Source organism: Lingula anatina, chromosome 2 (genome assembly GCF_051362555.1).
Source record: "Lingula anatina isolate TDL-2025a chromosome 2, LinAna3.0, whole genome shotgun sequence".
NCBI lineage: Eukaryota > Metazoa > Brachiopoda > Lingulata > Lingulida > Lingulidae > Lingula > Lingula anatina.
Window position 1 is genome coordinate 24,510,867 of NC_141768.1, and position 21,743 is coordinate 24,532,609.

Here is a 21,743-nt window from a genome sequence, read left to right on the forward strand (position 1 = left end):
GTCTGCTTAGAATAGAGACACTAGCATTTGACTTGCAGCCAAATGCTGGCGCTGCAGAAGTAGCTTAGATTTGCTTGAGACACGGCATATAGTATTGCTGAAAGAGCAGCTTAGATGGTAGATTTTACCGATGTAGAGTAGTAAAACACAACACAGCGGACTTTTTTAAAGCTGTGCTTAAAGGATTCTTTAAAAATCTCTGACACAGGCATATTGCAGTTATGAAAGCAATTTAAGGCAGCTTGTTTACTGATAACGATAGTTCTGCTTAAAACGAAAGATTAGCATCAAGTGACTCTGCCTACACGTCAACTGCATCGGTTCTGCTTAGAATCGATATATCTATGGCATAAATTGCATACATGCTTCATTAGCTCAGAACATTGAAGTAGTTCCGGTGATAAAAACTTAGCTTAATTACCAAACAAAAGTCAGGTAATTAAGTAATGATCTGCTGCATAATGTCAACAACGTTTTTGTTTACTCAATACCAGACTGCATTTCTTGCCCGATCTAAATGAATTACAAAGCCACATAATAAAATAATGAACGAAAAAAAAAGCTGTTGTTTTTATTGACTTGCTATTTCGTGTCGCTTGGTCACTTGTGGTAACAATGTAAACGCAATTTAGAACTCCCAACGTTTTTTTCCCCAAAAACTTTTTTGAACGCAATGAATATCTTTAAACCTTTTGTTCATACCGGTAGGTTCAAGCACGCGATTCACCATCAAGCACATGGTCATGCTTATCGCTGGTGTTTTCAACATAGATGACCATCCTCTCATCACCATATATTTTTTCGGTAAATGATGGTCTTCTTCTATTTTCCCACTTCAGTCGATTTAGTTAAATAGTACACTCATCCGTGGTGACGATGGGCCTATTGCGCGTGAAGCCCTATCATATCAATTAAGAAAGCTTAAGTGAGTGTCCATTACGAAAATCGTGACTTGGAGATTCACCAAAACAGAAATGTCGTATCAATTATCATCTGTAATTCTGATAATATCGCTGTTTAAGGCTTTTCCTTCATTTGTCATAAATCGTATCATATTTATTCTTTCTCTCTATTCATTAATTTATTGCCACTATTCTCTATCTCTTGTGGTGGGGAATGACGATACCCCTATAAGGAGGTAAGGGGGTATATTTACAGAAACTTTTTACCAGACGGGTACATTCAAAATGACTGGGAAATGACCGGTTTATCGTACCGTGTCCTTCTATTTCTATTTTGTTTATTGAAAAAAAGCAGTATAGATAACAAACCAGAGGATGTATACATACAAGTGGCGATAGTAAATCATACACGATCCAACCAGAACCATGATTTCAACATCATGGCATGCACCGTAATGCACTCCGTAACTTTCAATCCGGAAGATTCTCTTACTCTGTTTTTTTTTTTAATAGTCACTTAATTTCAGATTGAAGTCATTAAAGATGTCTGACTTTGATATGCCAGTGGGAAAAACTGCAGACTTTGAATTAAAGTTCAAGGCAATTGTTCTTGTTCATAAAATTTGGCAAATGATTTTGAAATTCTGCCAATTTTGAGTGAAATTTACCCAATAATAAAAAATTGACAAATTATTTTTATCTGCAGGCAAAGCAAAGTCCAACGAACAAAATTTGGTTTTTGTATCTTGGTGGAAAGAACTCTCGACTTGCCTCACGTTTTGCCTGGTTGACAGCAAATTTACACGATCCTCGCTGATCAGTTTTACGTTCCATTATCACAACACTGAGATTCAATTTTGTCATCTTGGATTAAAGACAACACACTAACGACAGGTTTCGAATCATCTCAGAATTTATTATCTTTTCACCCTTACTAACGTCCATCATCCATTTAACTTGTAGAACACAAAAGCAAGCAGTCACTGAATCAACGAAGCCACTTGAATTAAAGAGATAATAACTCTTCGTATGAGATCTATATTTCACAATAAAAACATTGTAAACAACTCATAGAAATATAATTTATTGTTTTGCCACAAAAACGGCAGTTATACTATTATTCTGATATCTGAGCTTGTCTTAAGAGATTATAACACAAAACCAAACTTTTTAGAAAAAAAAAAACAAGTACTAACTTTGAATGTAGAAATGGATTCGTTCACCATTGGTAAGTATGGGAAAATTGACGTTTACTCCGGGAAAATTCATTTTTTGGCCAAAACGAAGTTATTATCCCTTTAAGTCAGAGGCAAGAATACAATTTATGGGGAAACAGAGGTGAGACCAGACTTTATGGGCTCATTCCCAATGAAGCTATCGTTCCACATAGATGGATCCAATTCTGTGGGTACTCTCACAATCAGATTAACATGCCTCTTCATTAACATACTCGAAAAACACCTGCTTTTCTGCATTCTACTCCACGCCAGGAGGCATGTCAATCTGTTTGGATTCAGCAAGATTCCCCATTGACTTGGATTGATCTTCATAGAATGATAGTTTCACTGGGAATGAGCCCTAACCGTATAAGGAGGAAGACTAATGTGGATGAAAGTGTACATCCTTTTTTATATTGGTAAACAATATTTGGATATTTCTACTGCATGCTAGTCTAACCACTATATCCAATAATTTTCACAAAAAATCTGGTGCATTTTCACTGTCCCTTATCTGACATTATAAATAATAAAGTTTTAGTAGAACTCACTTTGAGAAAGATCATGGTTTACATTGCTTTTTAGGTTTTTTAACCAAAATTATTGCAAATGACAAAAAAAAAAAAAAAAAAAAAAAAAATTATATTTTCTTTACTGTATGAGATTTCTCCTCTTAGGTTAGTACCTAGAGAAAACTTACAAATAATTTCAAAATTGTAAGGCAAATGCAGTACAAAATAAAAAATTAACTCTATTTATCAAATTTGTACATTCATTGAAATATTATTTCTGAGAGCATTTTTTTTGTTTGACAATGAAATAAGTAGGACACACCTTTCTTAAACACTGGCCTTTGTGCGTTTAAATTTGTTTAACTTGTCTAGTCTGGAGTAACCATCCAAGTATAATAACACATAACCAAATATGTAATAATTGAAACTTGAGAATTGCATTTCCAACAATAGTTGTAAAACAAATAACATAGATATATTTTAGCAGTTCAATGTTTAGTTAAATCTTTTTGTTTGCAATAACAATCCTAATATTTGATACCACTACGTAAGACTTCTACATTTACTAAGCAAGTCAGTTCTCTTATGCTACTGTTATTATTATCTGATGCTTTATATTTAATAGGGATCTGGGTGAGAATCATTCTGACTGTGCTCATACTGAGTTTTTAAGAGTTATCCATACAGGGAAATTTGAACTACATCAATTTTTGTCTGGAACATAAGATAAACATTTTTGGTCAGGCATTATGTTTGGCATATTCATTCCTTAAAAGGTGCAAATTGAAAGGGTATTAACGTTTTTGTCAGTCATAATCTGGGATAGTTTGAAACTGGTGCAATTTGGTTTCAACTTACCAAAGTTCACCATAATACTTTTGTATCACAAATGTCCATACATAAGAAACAAACAATTCAGTAAAGCATGTTTACAAACATAAAAAGTGCCTTTACGCTTAAACAAAACCTAGTGTCAACCAACAATTAATTCCAGAACAGCTGTGTATATAATATACCAGTAAATGTATGCATCATATCCTTCCAGTGTCAATGCCGACTTAAAGAGAACTTTTTGTCAGGAATCGGACAGCAATAATTATAATAACCCAGAAAACAAGAGCCTTCCAAGAGCCCCTGTCCACACCTGTCATCATAAACCCAGGAGATGAATTATTGGGTTCTCCACAGCGGACTTTATTTTACGCAGAAATGTAACTGCCTCCCTTCCGTCTATTAATCGATGGTCGTACGTTAATGCTGCATACATCATGGGCCTGATTTCAACCTGAAGAGGCAGAAGAACCTTTTGTTAAATTGCATACACAAAATACACAAACCAAGAATAATATGATAACATGCAAGTCACAAGATTTAATTTAAAGAAATTGGGTTTCATTTTCTGCAAAATGAGGCAGAAAATCATATTCATGAAGTTAAAGTTTGTTTGAGCACTTACAATGACTGTTGTTAAATTATAAAAGACAAATTGACAAGATCGCCATATAAGATTCCAAAGTTTAACTCAAATGTTCATGTGTGCTGTTATGCTGAAAAGAATTTGCTACATATACTGGTTATTCTTTTAATACGAACGTTGAAGAACTACTTGTGTTTAGGGAAATAAACAATCTAAATATCAATTAACAGGAATAATTTGAAAATGTCCATACACCCAAATCCAATATTTCGGGAAAACTTGGGTCATTGTTATCTGATAAATCATTGAAACAATATCATGGCCTTGACATTAACAGAAAATGCACTGAATATCGGCACCATTAATTTAGAATATATTTTAAATTCTATACGCATTATACATATCCAGGTAAACAGAGAGTCTCTTCGAAAAGCACCAAACATTATAAATTTAATGTTTGATAGAGAAACACAACAGCTCACTTGAGAATAGCAAATTCAACGTCCCCCCCTTGCCCCACACACAATATCCTGCTATGTGACAATAAAAACTAATCAAGTGCCAGCACCTTCAACACAGTATAACATGTACCTGTTAAAAAAGGCAGACATGCTGCTGAAAGCAGTCATCTCCCAATATTATGTTTGATATAATAAAACATTGTTTTGAATAAAAAAAAAATAAAAACACAAAAAAAACACAAAAATTTTACTACTTTGTTTAACACTAAAAACATTGTAAAAAAAAAACTTATTAAAAAGTTCACCTTCACAAACTTCCTCACATCATCCTTCTTGGATGCTTACCTTGCCATTCACTGCAACAGGTCTATCAAAAATGGCATGCATCCCCAGAATAGCCGACTGTGGAAGATTAATGATGGGCATGCCAAACAGTGAGCCAAATACTCCGCCATTACTGATGGTGAAAGTGCCTCCGTCCATGTCTTCAATAGCCAACTGGCCATCACGAGCCTGATGAAAGTTTATTTCACTCTTTCATTCATGTTATTCATCCTTTTAACTATAATGTGAGCTAAGGAATTTCACTGATTAAAACAAATTTCCCTTAAAAAGTATTTGATGTTTTTCTTTCTTTTTCTTTCTGGAAATACATTCCAACTTTGGCTCATGATTGTTAATTGTCTTATTCTCTCCATCTAAAGTTTGTGTCAACTTAAGTGTAAAATCTAGTATCAATCTGTGACATGGAATAATCATTTAGAAAGATCATTTTAACTTAATATTGTTTTAAACAATTCTAAAATCAGAAAAATTCTTTTGGTGACCATAACTTAAAAGATCTTTCCTAAGAGATATTGTTAAAAAATCTCTGAATATCTAAATGTAAGTAAAACAAATTGTGCTGTGTTTCAATTTAGGATGTCATCATCACCATTTCTCTTAAGTACCTTTTTTCCTAATTCATTGATAGCTAATTCAATGTCAGCAAAATTCATGGTTTCTACATTCCGTATAACTGGCACCACAAGTCCCTAGAAGAAAAAAGACAAAAACTAACAAACTGATGAAAAAACTATTTATATTTTCTCATTCTATTTAGAAAACTTACCAATTTAAAATCATTAGAATGACAATGCTGCATCTTTACCACTATATATTTATCACTTTCTAAGTCCTATTGAGGCTTAAAAAAAAAGATAAATATACAAATATATTTCATCTCAACTGGATATCTAGCATTCTTTAGAAATAAAAAATAAAAATATCTGAGGTAGATGCAAGAGGCTTAGAGCACATTTTGTGTCATTTTTAAAACATTTTGGAGCTAAGGCAATCTTTATAACCTTTGCTTCTAATAAAACAAAATGAAAAGGCATCCGGTAAATATTACTTAAAAAATGAGACAAGCACATTACAAACGCTTATGTGACTAAAAACTAAATAACACACACACACACACACACACACACACACACACACACACACACTTTTTCCAACAGACATACATGACAGAAAAAATGTAGGATCAAATATTGGACAGATGAGTTCAGAGAAGTACCAAGTGAACAATATTGCTTGCATAAATACTAAACTCACAGTGATGCACACAGAAATTGGTTAATCACTTTCATCTAAACACCAAATGTGGTTGACCATTCTATAATCAATGTATATATAATAGTTATTAATACTACACCCTGTGTACACTGGCAGTGACAAGGTCTATACGTACTTACACCTATTGCACCTCTTGGAGCATAAGCCACCTAAAAGATCCCTCCATCCTTTCTGTTCTGTTTAACACCACAAAACGGGGCAATTGCTCAATTATATGCTGGTGATGCAATTACAATAAACAACAGAGCTGTTTGCTGGCGTTTACCTTTGGTGTTGCCACAGCAACACTTATATCAACATAGTCCCTGTAAACAATTTCTTTCTCATCTATAACAGCATTCACCACTGGCTGGTCCATGAGAGCAGAGGCAGAGGCCTTAACAAAAGCAGACATAAAACCAAGTTTTATGCCATGCTTTTTCACAAAGGCCTCTTGATGCATCTTTCTAATTTCCATAAGATTACTGAAATAATAATAATAATAATAATAATAATAATAATGACAATGATCCAACTGAAAAAATTAAGACACGGAAACTTCAAGGGGATGAAGTGCTTCTGACACAATCTTTAAATCATGTTCAGACATTTTTTTAAACAAACTCTCCAAACTTGTGTTTGCTTGAGGCCAAAAAGTTGGTGTTTTTCACATAAAGTAATATAACTAGTGACCAAAGGCATCAATCATCATTTACCTCATATCAATTTCTTGAGTTGTTGTGAGCATTGCACATTTATTTTGAGCATCCTTGAGACGCATTGCTGTGGCAAGCCTTATTCTTGTCATTTTTATCTGAAAAGATTATAAATATAATAATTACAATAATAATACTGAGTTTTTAACCTTCATGTTTAAATCTGTAAACATTTTTCCACACAGTAAGTCAACTTACAACCTTACAAATACAACATACAGAATATTACTCTAAAAAGAGTAAAAGACAACATTTAAAGAAATTGTAGTACTAATCAATTTTAAAAGCTTTATTTTTCGTCTCATGTTTTCTTAATTTCACGACTCAATGTTGCCCTCACCCTCTGTTCTTGCCTAGTTCCTGCAGGAGGTTTGCTGGCAATACCCCCAGATGGCGCTGTTACAGGCGTAGGCTTTAGTGATGCTGTGGGAACTTCACTCATGGGTTGCCGTGGTGGTTGTGGGATTGGCGGAGGGCTGGAGGGGATGGGTCCACTGGCTGAACCAGCTGGTTGTGCGGGTGGGGGCTGGACAGCAGGTTCAGCTGATGGTGCCTTCTCTGCCGCAGCTTCTGGCTTTTTGGCTGGTGCTTCTCCTAACAGCCAAAAAGTTCAATTTGGTGAGTCTATCATGTGAAATGCTACCCCTGCCAATTTTTAACTTTAATAAATTAAAACAAATATAAAAACATCTTCCCATGAAACTAATTAAATACATAAAAATTTATCAGGGCTCATGTTAAATTTTGCTCTGATCAGACATCTGGGCTACTGTTTCACAGACTAGGGCAGTTACACTCAGGTGTCAGTTGAAAATATGTCAAGCTTCATCATACAATGTCTTTAGCGTCAATGTCACGTCATGTCATGTGCCATATGACCTAATGTCATGTGACAATACATGCCAAGTCATGTGAAGTCATATAATTTATGATATCAAGTTATGTAACATAGGGTGCTTTCCCAGAGATTTAGATCGATCTAAAGATTAAGATTTAAATCGACCTAACTCCCTGGGGGTTCACGCTAAATTGCAGTCAGCCGAGCGGGCACCATAGTTAATTACCCCCTTACAGCTTTTAATAGGCGGGACAGACGCTTAAGCTGACAGTAATCTAGTGACACTCCCCACAGGGATAGATCGATCTAAAAATCTATGGAAATGGGGTGATAATGATTTCATGTAATATAATTTCGATCACTGTGAGCTGATGTGCTACGTTACACTGTGCAATGGTAATGCTGTCATGCAAGATCACCACTTGGTATTCCAAAGAAAGGAGGAGGAATATCCCAACAGTAACTAAAAGACCAATTCTGACTATTGTTTGAAGAGAGCACAGACTTCAAACATGTACTAGCACAGGTGTTTAAATCACAGCATGGGTTCACAAATGATAATTCAACAACAAAAATAGGATCAAATGTTGGGAGCACAAACAATATTCCAAGATACTCAGGAAGTATATATTAACAAATTAGAGCAAATTGATACTATGGATTATAATGGGCCATCCTACACAAGTGTTATATAGTCATATATATTTCAATACCTTATTGTGTGGCATTATAAGTAACAATTACTCCTACATACTCATAAAATGTGATACTTTTGTGAAAAATACTGTTGGTCGTTCCATAATTAGAATCCTCTGTTGCTAGAGATAATGAAAGGACAAAGAATTCAGTCTGTCACACATCTAAGAGTGTTTGCCAGTACATGATACTAAATATTTTTACTCTCAGATTTTCAAAGTAATTGTCAAATACAATGCCCCATCTTTGAATACCTTATAAGCATCTGTTTTGTGTTTGCCAGTTTCCAAGAAAGGACTGCGATGAACTTAAAGTAAATCAGTACCAACATGTTCTACTGTTTCAATAATTGTGATGAATATTTTGTGTGAAGAAATAGCCAAGTGTTAAAATATATGCAAAAAATAAATAAATAAATAAATAAATAAATAAATAAATAAATAAATAAATAAATAAATAAATAAATAAATAAATAAATAAATAAATAAAAAGAGGAGGGTGGAGAGGGATTGTACAAACAAGAGATATCCCAGTTTATAAAATACACTAAAAAAAGTGATATCATGTTATGTCATGCCATGTGAGGTCATATATTATATCAAGTTACGTAACATGATGGTGATTTCATATAATGTGAACTAATGTGTTATGTTACATTGTGCAATGGTAATGGTGTCTTGTGAGATCAACACTTGGTATTCCAAAGAAAGGAGGAATAACCCAACTATAACTGAAAGACCAATTCTGACTATTGTTTGAAGAGAGCACAGACTTCAAACATGTACTAGCACAGGTGTTTAAATCAAAGCATGGGTTCACAAATGATAATTCAACAAATTAGGATCAAATGTTGGGAGCACAAACACGATTCCAAGATACTCAGAAAGTATATATTAACAAATTAGAGCAAATTGATACTATGGATTATATGGGCCATCCTACACAAGTGTTCTATAGTCATATATATTTCAATACCTCATTATGTGGCATAATAAGTAACAATTACTCCTACATATTCATAAAATGTGATACTTTTGTGAAAAAAACTGTTTGTCGTTTCATAATTAGGATCTTCTGTTGGTAGAGATAATGAGAGGACAAAGTCTGTTACACATCTAATAGTGTTTGCCAGTATATGACACTAAATATTTATAGTCTCAGATTTTCAAAGTAATTGTCAAATACAATACCCCATACCTTTTTCCCAGGCATTTTATTTGAATCGCTTTCAAACAAGACCCAGTATCTATACAGCAGATTTTTGAAACTGTCCGGTATTTATTAAAGAGCCAAAATCCCAGGTTACTACAGAGAGGAATTGGTTGAGAAGTGAAATCGAAGGTTCAACTGAGCAGGTGAAAAAATTCAAATTGAAGTTGGCAGTTAGGTGGAAACCCAAGGGTAACAGAATTCAGTTTGAGTTTAATGCCAATTTAGAAGATCATTTGTCGCAAAAAAAGTCAAGAAAAGAAATTAGTTGATTAAAATCGCTGATTCTAGTGAAGGCGGTTGGGGCAATTCAGAAGATGAGAGGATGATAAACAAAGCAGGAAGTAAAGCACTGAAAAAGCAAAAAAAAAAAAAAAAAAAAAGAAAAAAAAAAAAAAAAAAAAAATTAGCATAAACCGTACAAAATCTAAATATGAATCTTCTGCTTCCTTCTCAACTAATTTTTCTCATCAGTGTTTCTTGGGTACAGCTTGAATTTAGAATCTGGCTTAATGAAAATTCCAGATGCGTGGCTTCACAAAATAAGTCAAGGTATCAATGATATTACTAATTTCTACAAAAAGAAAGGTTCTATACATGTTCATCAAATTGCCAGCTTAGTAGGTCAGATTATCACATTGTCATTTGTAACTGAAAATATTGTCTGTATCATGATAAAAAAAATTTAAGCTATGATGTAGTAAAAGCTGGTTCATGGAAAGAGCAAATTGCTTTGAATGAGCTAAGTTAAAAACAAATTAATTTTTGGAAAGACAATTTAGAGAGATTTGTTGAAAGGCAGTTTATAGTGGACCACTGCATACAAAAGGTAGTTTCTAGTGATGCCAGTGGAGTAGGGTATGGAGGATATATGGCTCAGCATCTTTTGGACATTGCACATGGAATGTGGGATCAAAATGAAAGGCTTTGTAGTTCAATGTGGAGGGAACTTGTTGCTGCAAAAAGTGTTTGGCTCTTTTTTGACATTTTATGTTAGAAAATCTGTTAAGTGGTTTTCAGATAACACAGGTGTAGTGAATATCATTGAAAAGGGTAGTATGAAAAAAAATTTGCGTTATGCATTGTTAACAGAGTTACGTTTCATGCAGAATGGGTTCCACGCAGAGAAAATCAGTATGCTGATCAAATCAGCCGAATAGTTGATAATGGTGATTGGGGTGTAAGTGGATGTATTTTTGATTATTTGGAATCAATATGGGGACCTCATGAAATAGACTTTTTAGCAACAGAGTACAATAAAAAGTTACCTGTGTTTTATTCCGATATTTGACAAGATGGGCAAACGGAGTTGATGCATTTACTGTTTATTGGAGTAGTATAAATGGGTGGAATGTTCCACCATTTTGTATATTGCCAAAAGTATTTCTGTATTTGAAACGGTGTAGAGCGTATGTTACTCTCATAACACCAGACTGGCCGTCAGCAAGTTTTTGGCCGTTAGCGTATCAAAATGAAAACCTTGTAAAATTAGTAGCTGATTGCAGAGAACTGCCAAGAGAAAAAAAAGAATTTTATGGAATGGGGAAGTTTTGTAATATTTTTTTTTTTGGAAGAAGGTATCTTCCATTTAAAATGTATGCTGTAAGGATTGATTTTCCTGTTTGATGGCAATAAATTTGCTAATAATGATATTATCTTTATAAATCTGTTTTTGCAGAATTTCAAGGTGAAAGTGTAACAGTTGTCAGCAGAGTTGGCAGCCAAAATGGGCTTTATGGCAGAGCTTGATGCGGGAGTTGTGCAGATAGCACAGTGAGAAGCTATCATGCAGCATATCTTAGATGGAAGGAATAATAAGAAAAAGGATATTTTGCCTGCAAAATATTTTCACATTGCTTTATATATATCATGTTTGGCTAAAAAAGCAAATTCTCCAGCTCCAGTTAATAATGCATTTTATGGTATAAAATGGGCACATTCAGTAAAAAGTGAGAAGTCTTCAACTGATTGTGATTTGGTTAAAATTGTTTTGATGAATAGGCAAGATGCCTTTGTTGAAAATATCTGTGAGAGGGTCCCTTCAGATAAGGGTGCCTTATTTGGCTGATGGGGACAAGAAATCCCAGTAGTAACTGTTACAAATGGTCAGATGATTGACATTTTTTGTGTTGTATGTCGCATGTATCATCTTTTATCCATTTTTTTTCAATAAACATGAGCCTAGATAGCATCAGCATTCCAACTCTAATAAAGTGTGTATGTTAAAATACTAATTGCAGTGTCATTAATTATGTAGGAGATCAAACCTTCACTATGGCACAAATGCTGATACTTTCCCCTTCAGCAACTATTGTGTCACAGACCAATGACCTAGATTTCCCCTTTTGTTTTTTGCATATTGAAGTGGGCTGTTTTAAAACAAATTGGGTATTGAATATTGATACAACTCATTATGTTGAAAACTTTCAATAACCAAGCTGGTCCTCTTTTAATGTTTAAACCAGCTTATGGGTTATATAGTCTTTGTGAAAGTGGCTCACATTCAAGCAAAATTGCATTCTTACAGCAACTTTCTTCTCCAACACAATCATTAAATCACATACTGTCAATATTTGGACACTTCCAGTTATAAAAGCGTTCAACTAAAAACACCAAAGTTGCATGATATAATATAACTAAAAGTAGGCCATTTTCACATACTCATGTTTGACAATTGACCAAAAGGTTTTTACTTTCTGAAGCATGCACATATACAAGAAATACATGTTCCCTTTAAAGAGGATTTTACCAACTTCTACTAGTGCATCCTTTTTTTTCTTGATTCAAGTGAAGTGTTATTATTGTCTCTGTCAGACCTTACACAGTTAACAGAGTAGCTGTTAGCATACCATCTGGGTTTTACATCGTACTTGGATCAGCAAGGATGAAGTTTTACTCACAGTAAGTACCACAGCCACCGCTGGTCAACATTTTACACAGTCAACCTGCCAGCACTGCTACACTCACCTCATATATCCGTTCAAAACATCACTTCCAAGCACATGATCCCTTAATATTTCAATATAATATCACAAGAAGACACTAGCTAAAAATCTGTCTGGAAACAATGCCATGAGTCCCTTTCCTTTAAGTAGCTAAAATGCTGTTTTAATACTGTATTTTTTTTTCTTTTTTTTTTTATAAATATAATTCAGCAAACTGTGAACATGTTGCCCACAATGTGTATTGTGAGACCAATTAAGGGGGTGGGGGGGGGGGGGGGCGTCTTCAGTTCATTTGTGAACACAGCCCCTGAAGTGACAGGAGCTTTTAAAAGACATCACAAAACAAGAACGTACATGCACCAAATACAATACCTGTAATTCTTATTTTGAACAGAGCTGTTCCAGCTTCTACTGTGGTTCCATCCTCCACTAACAACTCTTCAATGATACCTGCAGCAGGGGCATGGACTGGGAGAGAAGTCTGTAAGTATTCAAAAGACATAATATACAAGTTATTGGAGAACTATATAAGTTGGCAACATAAGCTCACCAATCCAAGGCAAAACACCAAAAGAACTCACTTTGGACAGGCAAAGTTACATGTCTAATTGGGCTACGTCAAATTTAAGTGTTTGTTTTAGCTTATTTTTCAATTTGATAAAGTCTACCAGACTTACTGAACAGCAATCTATAAAGCTACTTTTTTCATTTCTCTGTCCACTTGTACTAGTAGACTTAAGAAACTCAGCAAAATAAAAATATGCTAGTTCCAATCAAATGTCACAATCTCAAGGTTGGAATATACAATAATTGTTTAAAAAAGTTACACTGGTATGATCTGCTTAATAACTCTAAAAAATACTAACTTTTGATTAGTTGAAAGCCAAGTACTCATCAATTGCCTCAGACCAATGGCTAAAGAATTAGTATAAGGTGAAACCATAGCTTACTACTGACTTAAAGGAATTCGAATGTTACTGTTATTGTCCAGTCCAGGAAAAATAAGTAATAATGGCAACTGTGATGCAAAAATACAGCTGCAGTTATATGTCCCAGTGCCACAATGGGATGGATTTCAAAATACCTGATATCATAATAATGGGATTTTCAGAGAAAACCCACAGAAACATATGGAAATGTTTGTTTGACATTAACCTGCCATCAGTCTTTTTCTCCCTCTCCCCTCCTTTTTTTTTTTTTTTTTTTTTGCTTGTTTAAAAAGATGTGATCAAATAAACAATGAATTTTGCTTTGGACAGATTTTAAATTTATTCCAAACTATGAATAAATCTGCAAAAATCATAAAACAGTTTTCTTGTGCTAAAATATCCCTATGGCCATTAGCAAACAAACAACAAGCCAGCATAATACAAAACACATTCTCTTTCAGTTGCCAATGCAGGCTCACCTTGTCTGTTTCAATCTCACCAACCACTTCATCCTCAGCCACTTGGTCACCCACAGCTATAAAATTATGGGGAAAAAATTACCAAAAAGAAAGGGCAATTCTCTGGAAAAAAAGTCTTGTACATTAAATCTAAGCTGTAGACAAACAGTACATACATGGTTTTGAAGACAATGGGAAAGAATAAGCCAATGACATATATTCAAAATGCTTTATGCATCAATGAAATGAAAAATTTCATCATTTCTTAATGCGATACATGACAAAAGTCTGAAGCAATGTTACAAATATTTCATCTTTTGTACCCAAATCCAAAGCATTCAAATATTTATAGGTCCATTGTGAAAAGACAAAATATTAAAGAATCAACATACCTTTCAAGTGTTCATACAATATTAAATTATTACCAATATTGGTATTTCAATTTAAGAAAGATTTCCTTCAAGAGTGCAAAATATCATTACAACATAAATTTAAAATTCATTATGAACTTTTATCCAGCTATATCTGCTATTCATTCCTTAATCATATCAATTAACCTACTCGGTTTTATGTAATAGATGGTGCTATTTTTTCCATCTTTAAAGGTCTAAGAATTTTGCACAGAAGCGATGAAAATATAATCATCTGCAATTTAATTTCCTGTCTAATTTCACTAATGACTAATATCATGGAGCAATATTTAAATATCTCAGAAATGAAAAAAGATATTTAGTAACATACTAAGCACTGCGCCGTCTTTTACAAACCCCCATATCCTGGTTTTTCTAAGTGCCCACATTAATAAAAAGTACCTGTATCTTTTTAATGTAAACTCACCATCAGTTAAAATCATACAAAAACAACAATAATGCCACAGGAGCAAAAAAGAACTGAGTCAGAAAGGTGTTTAACAGAAACATTTTAACCTCCAACAAGCAGCTCAACAGTCAGTTGGCTAACAATTTGTACATCTAGAATCTTGTTCAGCAAAGAAGTGTGATGATCTGACCAGTTTGCTAGTGGAGTTCTTGGGTGAGTACTTTCTACTTTTTTTATGCATCACACACACAATCACAACACTGAAACACTGAAAATTGCCTTTGCATGAACCCACTAAATAAGCTTTATGCAAATTGTAGTGAAAATCACAAACACACAGAAACTTGAACCCACAGAGTAAGTGATTTACAGTGAACAGATTATCTAAATACCTCCCCCCCCCCCCTCCCACACACATACCAACCCCCTGCTCATTGACTTTGGCCAAAACCACTGTGAAAGTGATGTACTAGTATAGTGGATGTTTGCCCCCCTCCCTGTCCATCACAGATTCACACCTTCTAGTGTATAACTATAATTACCTTTCTCCCACCTGACATCTCCCTCTGTAACTGATTCTGCAAAAGGAGGGGTATTGACAACCCTGACCTCTGACCCTGCAATCACACAAGACATAGCTTAAGATATAATTTGTCACACAACAGACAAAAAATGTTTCTCTTTTGAAAGTCAAAATTTAAAATATTTTACAGTACGTTTTCTAACCTTATCATCAAGAAACAGCTATTTTAGCATTCATATAAATTGTTTGATGGGTTTTTTAACTCAGAATGACAAAATTTGCTAGTAAAATTATTTCATTTCTGAATTTAAATCTTTGATCTCAGTAACTCATACAGAAGTGCACCTAAATGTCTACTTTTCATATACTTACACCGTGTTACTGACAGGTGGAAATTCCGACATACACCTGAAGTATGTGATTTTGGAGAGCCTGCATCTTTTGGTCTGAAGAAGAAAAACAAACAATAAATTTTTAATTACAATTATCATTCACAAGCAAAACTACATATGTAGCATGCAAAGGGGTAATTCAATTAATTTAGAGATTTTTTGTGACTACGGTACTTACAATTATGTGACTAAAATATATGGTAAAAATTCAGTTTATAGCCTAATATCGACCAGTTTTGCAAATTTTGCATAGTCTATGCGGATCTGTTCAATTTTGAATCTGTTCACATCCCTGTGGAGCATACAACCCAAGCAGCAGCATAAGAGATACTTAATAAAGGGATGAAACTGGCATTTAGTAAAAAAGTAAAAAAATATTGAGAGGGGTCCAGGGGGCCTATGATAATTTTGTTCCCAAAAAGTGGGAAATCTGCTGATAGTTGGAAAAATATTATCCCGGTTAATATTATCATATACAATTATTGGCACTTCCATGAAGAGGTCTTAACCCTCTGTTTCATCCTCTGTACACAGACTGCTTATTGAGGAGACAGCAGGCACCATATATCCATAATAGCCTCTGGTATGACCTGGCCATGGAAAATGTGCCCAATGTCCTCCTGCGCCCAAGCTGAGCAGTGTACCAGCATACCAGGATATGGCATGTTTAAAACATTAAAACTTCATTGCCATAAAAACACAGAAATTTAAGATCAGACATGGAGGCTTATAATGGTATGAGACAGAAATGAATTTCTGACGGGAAGAACTAGGTTAAACAAATGGTATAGATAAAACATATAGAATGTGGTTATTATGACAATGGTCAGGGGCCGGTTTCACAAAGCAGTAGTTAGTTAGCGATCGGTAGTTAGCCTCTCGCTAGTTAGAGTGCCGTTTCACGAAGCAGTCGCTAGTTCTCTCGCTCGTTATTGTCTCGTTGTTACCATGGATATTTAACGACTGGTCAGACCAGTCGCTAACTCAAGAGTTTCATCGTACGCATGCGTAATGAGCGAAATAAAAAGGTTGCTTAGTTACCGTTGTCTGTCGTTTGTCTTTGTATCCAATATGGCGGCTACCTTTCTTGCTAACCGTACCGCCAGACGGCAACGTAGACTACGGCGTTTTCATGAAAGGCAGAATCTATTAGAATATACACACGATGATGCAATTTACGAGAGGTTGCGCCTAGCTGTGACAAAAAGAGCGGCAAAAAGGTGGTGGAGATTCTTTACGACGACCTCCAAGCAGACGTTCTTATGCATTTCCAGCCACCAAAAATTGGAGAGTTAGTGCTTTCGTGACACTTTTACGCAAGAGTTCCACTTCCGGCAGACGGTTTCGAGACTACGGTGAGTAACGAGAGAACTACCGACCGAACTTTACGACTGAACTTAGCGATAAGTTAACTACTGCTTCGTGAAACACCCCTTGAAAATCGCTAAGTTTGCTCGTTAGCGAGGTAGTTCAGTAGTTAGTTGTTCTAACTAACTACTGCTTTGTGAAACCGGCCCCTGGACGTTTAAAGGTATGCCTTCTATGTTTAAAAGTTATCTTTCCAATATCTACATATCCTGCAAAGTTAACTTTTCTTTCCCAGTGTCTACGTCATTCAGATCTTAAAAACAATAAATCCCTTCAAATAAAAGGACCTGATGTCAAAATTTCTTTCTGAAATGTTAAGGAAGGCGTCAGTTTAAATTATTGGCCAGTCATTGAAATTACAGTTTAAATAATTACAGTTTAAATTATTGGCCAGTCATTGAAATTAAAGTATTTCAACAGAAATGTTATTAAACATTGAATCCAACTGTACCCCTGGGCCGATTGAACAATGATCCCTGAGAAAAAGAGAAGTCCTTATTTTTGTGGAAAATTTAATTTGGCAAGAAAATCACAAGTTAGATACTTTAAGGGTCTGTTCAGAAGGAGTTAGGTTGTAACATCACTGCACACTAACTCTACAGGGACTCTGGCTGAATGAAATCAGATTAACAGACCAACATGCCTCCTCCTGGTTTTTAGTAAAATACAGAGAAGCTGGTAATCATAGATTATATGAGTATGTTGTAAACAAGAGGCAGCATATTAATCTGAACACCTCATAGTATCAATATCTCAGCAACCACAATAGTCCAGGCTATCTATGGTTTGAGGTCAAAGTAATTGCAATAGTTTTTATTTTACCACAGTGCTTTTGTAAGAAGTCCTCAAAATGACATACTAAAAGTCCTAAGGAATCCTAGCATGGGAAATATGAAAAAATCCAAGATGGCTGCCAATTCCATAGTTATAAATGGGTATCTACTACAACCAGGGAGAAAAAGTGCCCAATATCAAATTTAAATTGCTTTTCAGCATTTTCTATAACTTCAGTACCTTTATAATATGTATATGTTGGCAGAAATATGTGTATCCTATGGCAATTTGAGAAAATCCAAGACAGCTGCCATTTCCCACAGTAATTTATGTGCTTCAGCTACATAAGTATATGCTTGGAGGAAAAGTGTTCATTATAAAATCAAGTTTGACTTACATTGCTCTCCACATTGTTATTAGACCTATAATATATATCTTGTTGGTATCTAGTACATATTCCTTGAACATTTTTGAAAAAAAAAATCCAACATGGCCACCATTTACCATACTATTACATTAACTACTGTCAGGAATTTATTGTCCATTAACAAATATAGTTTGATTCTGAGTATTTTTTACACCCTTGTTACACACACATAGAATATAATTTAATTATAGTGTGGAGAGTAACAAGTATGTTTTCCTAGGTATTTGAATAAAACTTGGCCGCCATTTGCTATACGAATACTGCATATCGTTTCTTAGTTTTCATAACATCCTTAATACCCACATGATATTTATCCTGTGGGGAACAAACATGTTACCTTGGGTTTGCAAGGAAATCCAAGATGGCCACCATTTCCTTCGAAAAACTAGTACATAGGTTACAATTACTGCCAGCAAAACAAAGATTTCATTATTGTATGTAATAGACTTTAGTCTGTTTCTCATTATTTAAATCCTTCTATCTCCCCTATGATGCGGGTATGTTAAAAGCGTATATCTTTGAGAACTTTGAGAAAAAAGATGACCACCATGTGCTTTAGGAAATGAGGATATACTAGTTTTCCTGATATAATTGGTAGTCACCTAGCAGTTTTCTCATAAAACCCCAAGTGAAGGATATGAGAAAACACTGACAAACAAAACTAATTTGATATTGAACTCATATCTCCCTTGCAACAATTGAAACCCAATGTACTACTATTCCTAAGGTTAATAACAGCCACTTGTTATCCAGCAGATATGCACACAGAAGAAATAAGAATAAGTAAAAACTGGAAAACAACACTAAGTTATGGTACTTTTAGTATGTCATTTTGGGGAGTTCAAAGGAAAGTATTGTGGTAAAATAAAAACTGCTGCAATTACTTTGAGGTTTGGCCCTAAAATGGCTTAGATTACCTGGACTATAATATGAATTTATTTCTTTGCCTCCTGTTAAAACATTTATGTGAAAAAAATTATATGATCACCTTGATGAGAGGACCAAGTTTCTGCTCTTCAAAGGTTCTGAAAAATTTTAAATGCAAATATGACACGTGCTGTAAATTAGTGGAATAATGTCCCCTACTTCTCAGAAAATGCTATCAATGTGCAACAAACACTTATCTCTTGCTTTAATTCTGGGTTGATATAAACAATCAAATCATAGGGCGTGTAGAATCAAGATAGGATACTCATTATACTTAATCTTTAACTTGCACTTCATGATTTTAAATAGCAGAGATCTTTCTTAACAATTATTCTACATTCAAAAATTATCTCTTACCAACAGATATGCGACTTCGGTTCCTAATACAAGTGACCAATATCTAAAAAGTAAAAGGAGAATGATTGAGAAATGCATTTAAGAACAAATGTTTTTCTGATAGACCATAATGCATAGATGATGATATGAAACATATACCTACTGGTCCATAATGAGATCTAGGGCCTGGAGACTGTAATTAGTAATTATTTCAGGTTTATTATACAAATATACATTATTCATAATTCTTCGAAATGGCTGTGATAAAGCATGAACTAAATCTGTAACAATTAAACTACTGAGAAACACCTCTCAATATTATTTCATCCATTACCTTAACCCTCACACTGCCCAAAACGCTTGAGAGTCTTTGTGGTTTTTCAATTTATGCACCCGATTTTTAAATCATATAGCAATTTCACGACAATCGTTTTCTAACTAAGCAAGGTTGAAGGTGACAGCCGAGCGTTAAGATGTTATTAATGTTGTCTCACCAACATCGACAGTTTAGATATCAAAAAAGGAATAAATTGAAGTGCTATACGATAGCCAAAACCTATTTATAACCAAACTGAAATTATTTCATCACATTTAGATCTATATGCAATAACATTAACACGAGAGTCGAGAAAATAATATCAAAGTGTAAAACTTCAGTGAATGAGTAATTTTCTGTGACTTTATCGATAAGCGGGTGTAAGGTATACATAGTTACCCCCAACCCTCTTGATATTTAGTTACTTTTAATTTACCTTTTCTTTTTCCACAACCTGTCTACCTGTCAGAAACTTGGAGATACTTTGTGGTAGCCGACGACTGGACGCCAGAAAGGTAGCCATTTTAGCAATAACGTGGTTTGTCTGCGCGTGCGTAGTAGGCCAACAAAAGTAGGTCATGACTTCCTAACTTTCGTTCTAACATGATCACTTCAATGACCAAACAGCGTTGGTCTTTTGTACTTTTCCAGATTTGTCATTTTAATCGGATCGCTTTATTTGGTCTTTGAAGTATTTTTTGGTCATTTGGAAGTTGGCGACATGACTAGTATAGACAAACCTAGCCTATACGGAAACCGATGTCGCACTCTCAGACCGCCTTGACAAAAACAGGAAAAGGTACATGTACTCAGTACTTGTACTTCACGTTATAGACTGGTACTGTTCGTTTTTCTGTACATGACTTTCGGTGTTTTGTGATGATTTTAAACGCATAGATTTTCAGTCAAACAACAACGTACTAAAACTATTCAGAGGGATATTGGATTATACTACCCGGTAGTCGCTTCTCACTTTTTAATCTGTAGAAATTTATGGGCAAAAATACTTGATTTCGTTAGAAAAAATAAAACGACAAAAATCGATCTTCTTAAAACACATGACAAGAGAAGGAAAATGTTATAAATGATTAAGATAAATTTTAAATGAATAAAAGAGTAAATGAAACATTTTCTGAATATTCATGTAAATTTAGACAAAGTACAGTAGCTATATACACTGTATGCTGGTACCATCAATGGATAATCTACATGTATATAGCCTCGATTTTACAAGAAAATGAAAGTAGAAAACTAACACAGACAAACATACATGAAACTACAATTAATGTACATGTAGAATAATTTTAATTAGGTGACAACACCACAACGTTGATAGTTCTGAGAGATCAGTATCAATTTCCACCAATAAATAAATGAAATAAAATAAAATAAAAATAATAAAAAACAAGTAATTTTTACAGGTGGTTCTGCTAAATTAAGATATCTTGCCTATGTTTATATTTTTATCCTGCAAAGCTTCTTATCTTTGCCAATGCAAACCTCCAAAAAGTTTATCCGAATCCTGCTTTATTTTCTTCTGAGCTTTAGATCCTTGCAAGGTTCAAACCATGGCATGTTTATTAACACTGGATATCATTGCTGGGGTTTGTTGTATCTTGGACATAATAATCATTATTATGTCCAAGGTTGTATATACCTTAACAGAAATGAGGTCCCTATATCATGTCTGGTGATAAACAAGAATGAAAATCAGCAACCTTAAATTTTGTGTAGCAGTTTTTAAAATATATTTATATATTGATTTAAATGAATCTAAAAATAACTATAAAAATAATGGGTAGCATGAGATTAATGTTAATGTTAAGGTTGCCAAGTACAGGTACGTGGTCATAGAAATAGCCAGTTTCACATTGAAAAAATTTGCACTTTTTTAGGCTTAGTATTGCCCCCCATGTAACTCTTTAATTTTCAATAACTTTCAAATGTTGTAGAGCTTGAAGG

The 21,743-nt window shown here is 34.3% G+C and overlaps 1 protein-coding gene across 1 annotated transcript; it reads right to left on the reverse strand.

Moving 5' to 3' along the window:
• Window positions 1-1,791: 1,791 nt before the first annotated feature.
• Window positions 1,792-20,402, reverse strand: LOC106171429 (dihydrolipoyllysine-residue succinyltransferase component of 2-oxoglutarate dehydrogenase complex, mitochondrial). The gene is made up of 13 exons (XM_013551780.2): window positions 20,218-20,402; window positions 19,487-19,529; window positions 19,191-19,227; window positions 15,614-15,687; window positions 15,261-15,335; window positions 13,921-13,976; window positions 12,885-12,993; window positions 7,165-7,418; window positions 6,825-6,922; window positions 6,395-6,593; window positions 5,460-5,543; window positions 4,855-5,022; window positions 1,792-3,916 (listed from the first exon to the last, which is right to left on the reverse strand). The coding sequence occupies exons 1-13, from the start codon at window positions 20,359-20,361 to the stop codon at window positions 3,782-3,784; spliced, it is 1,476 nt and encodes a 491-aa protein (XP_013407234.2). The 5' UTR covers window positions 20,362-20,402; the 3' UTR covers window positions 1,792-3,781.
• Between the last annotated feature and the right edge of the window lie 1,341 nt (window positions 20,403-21,743).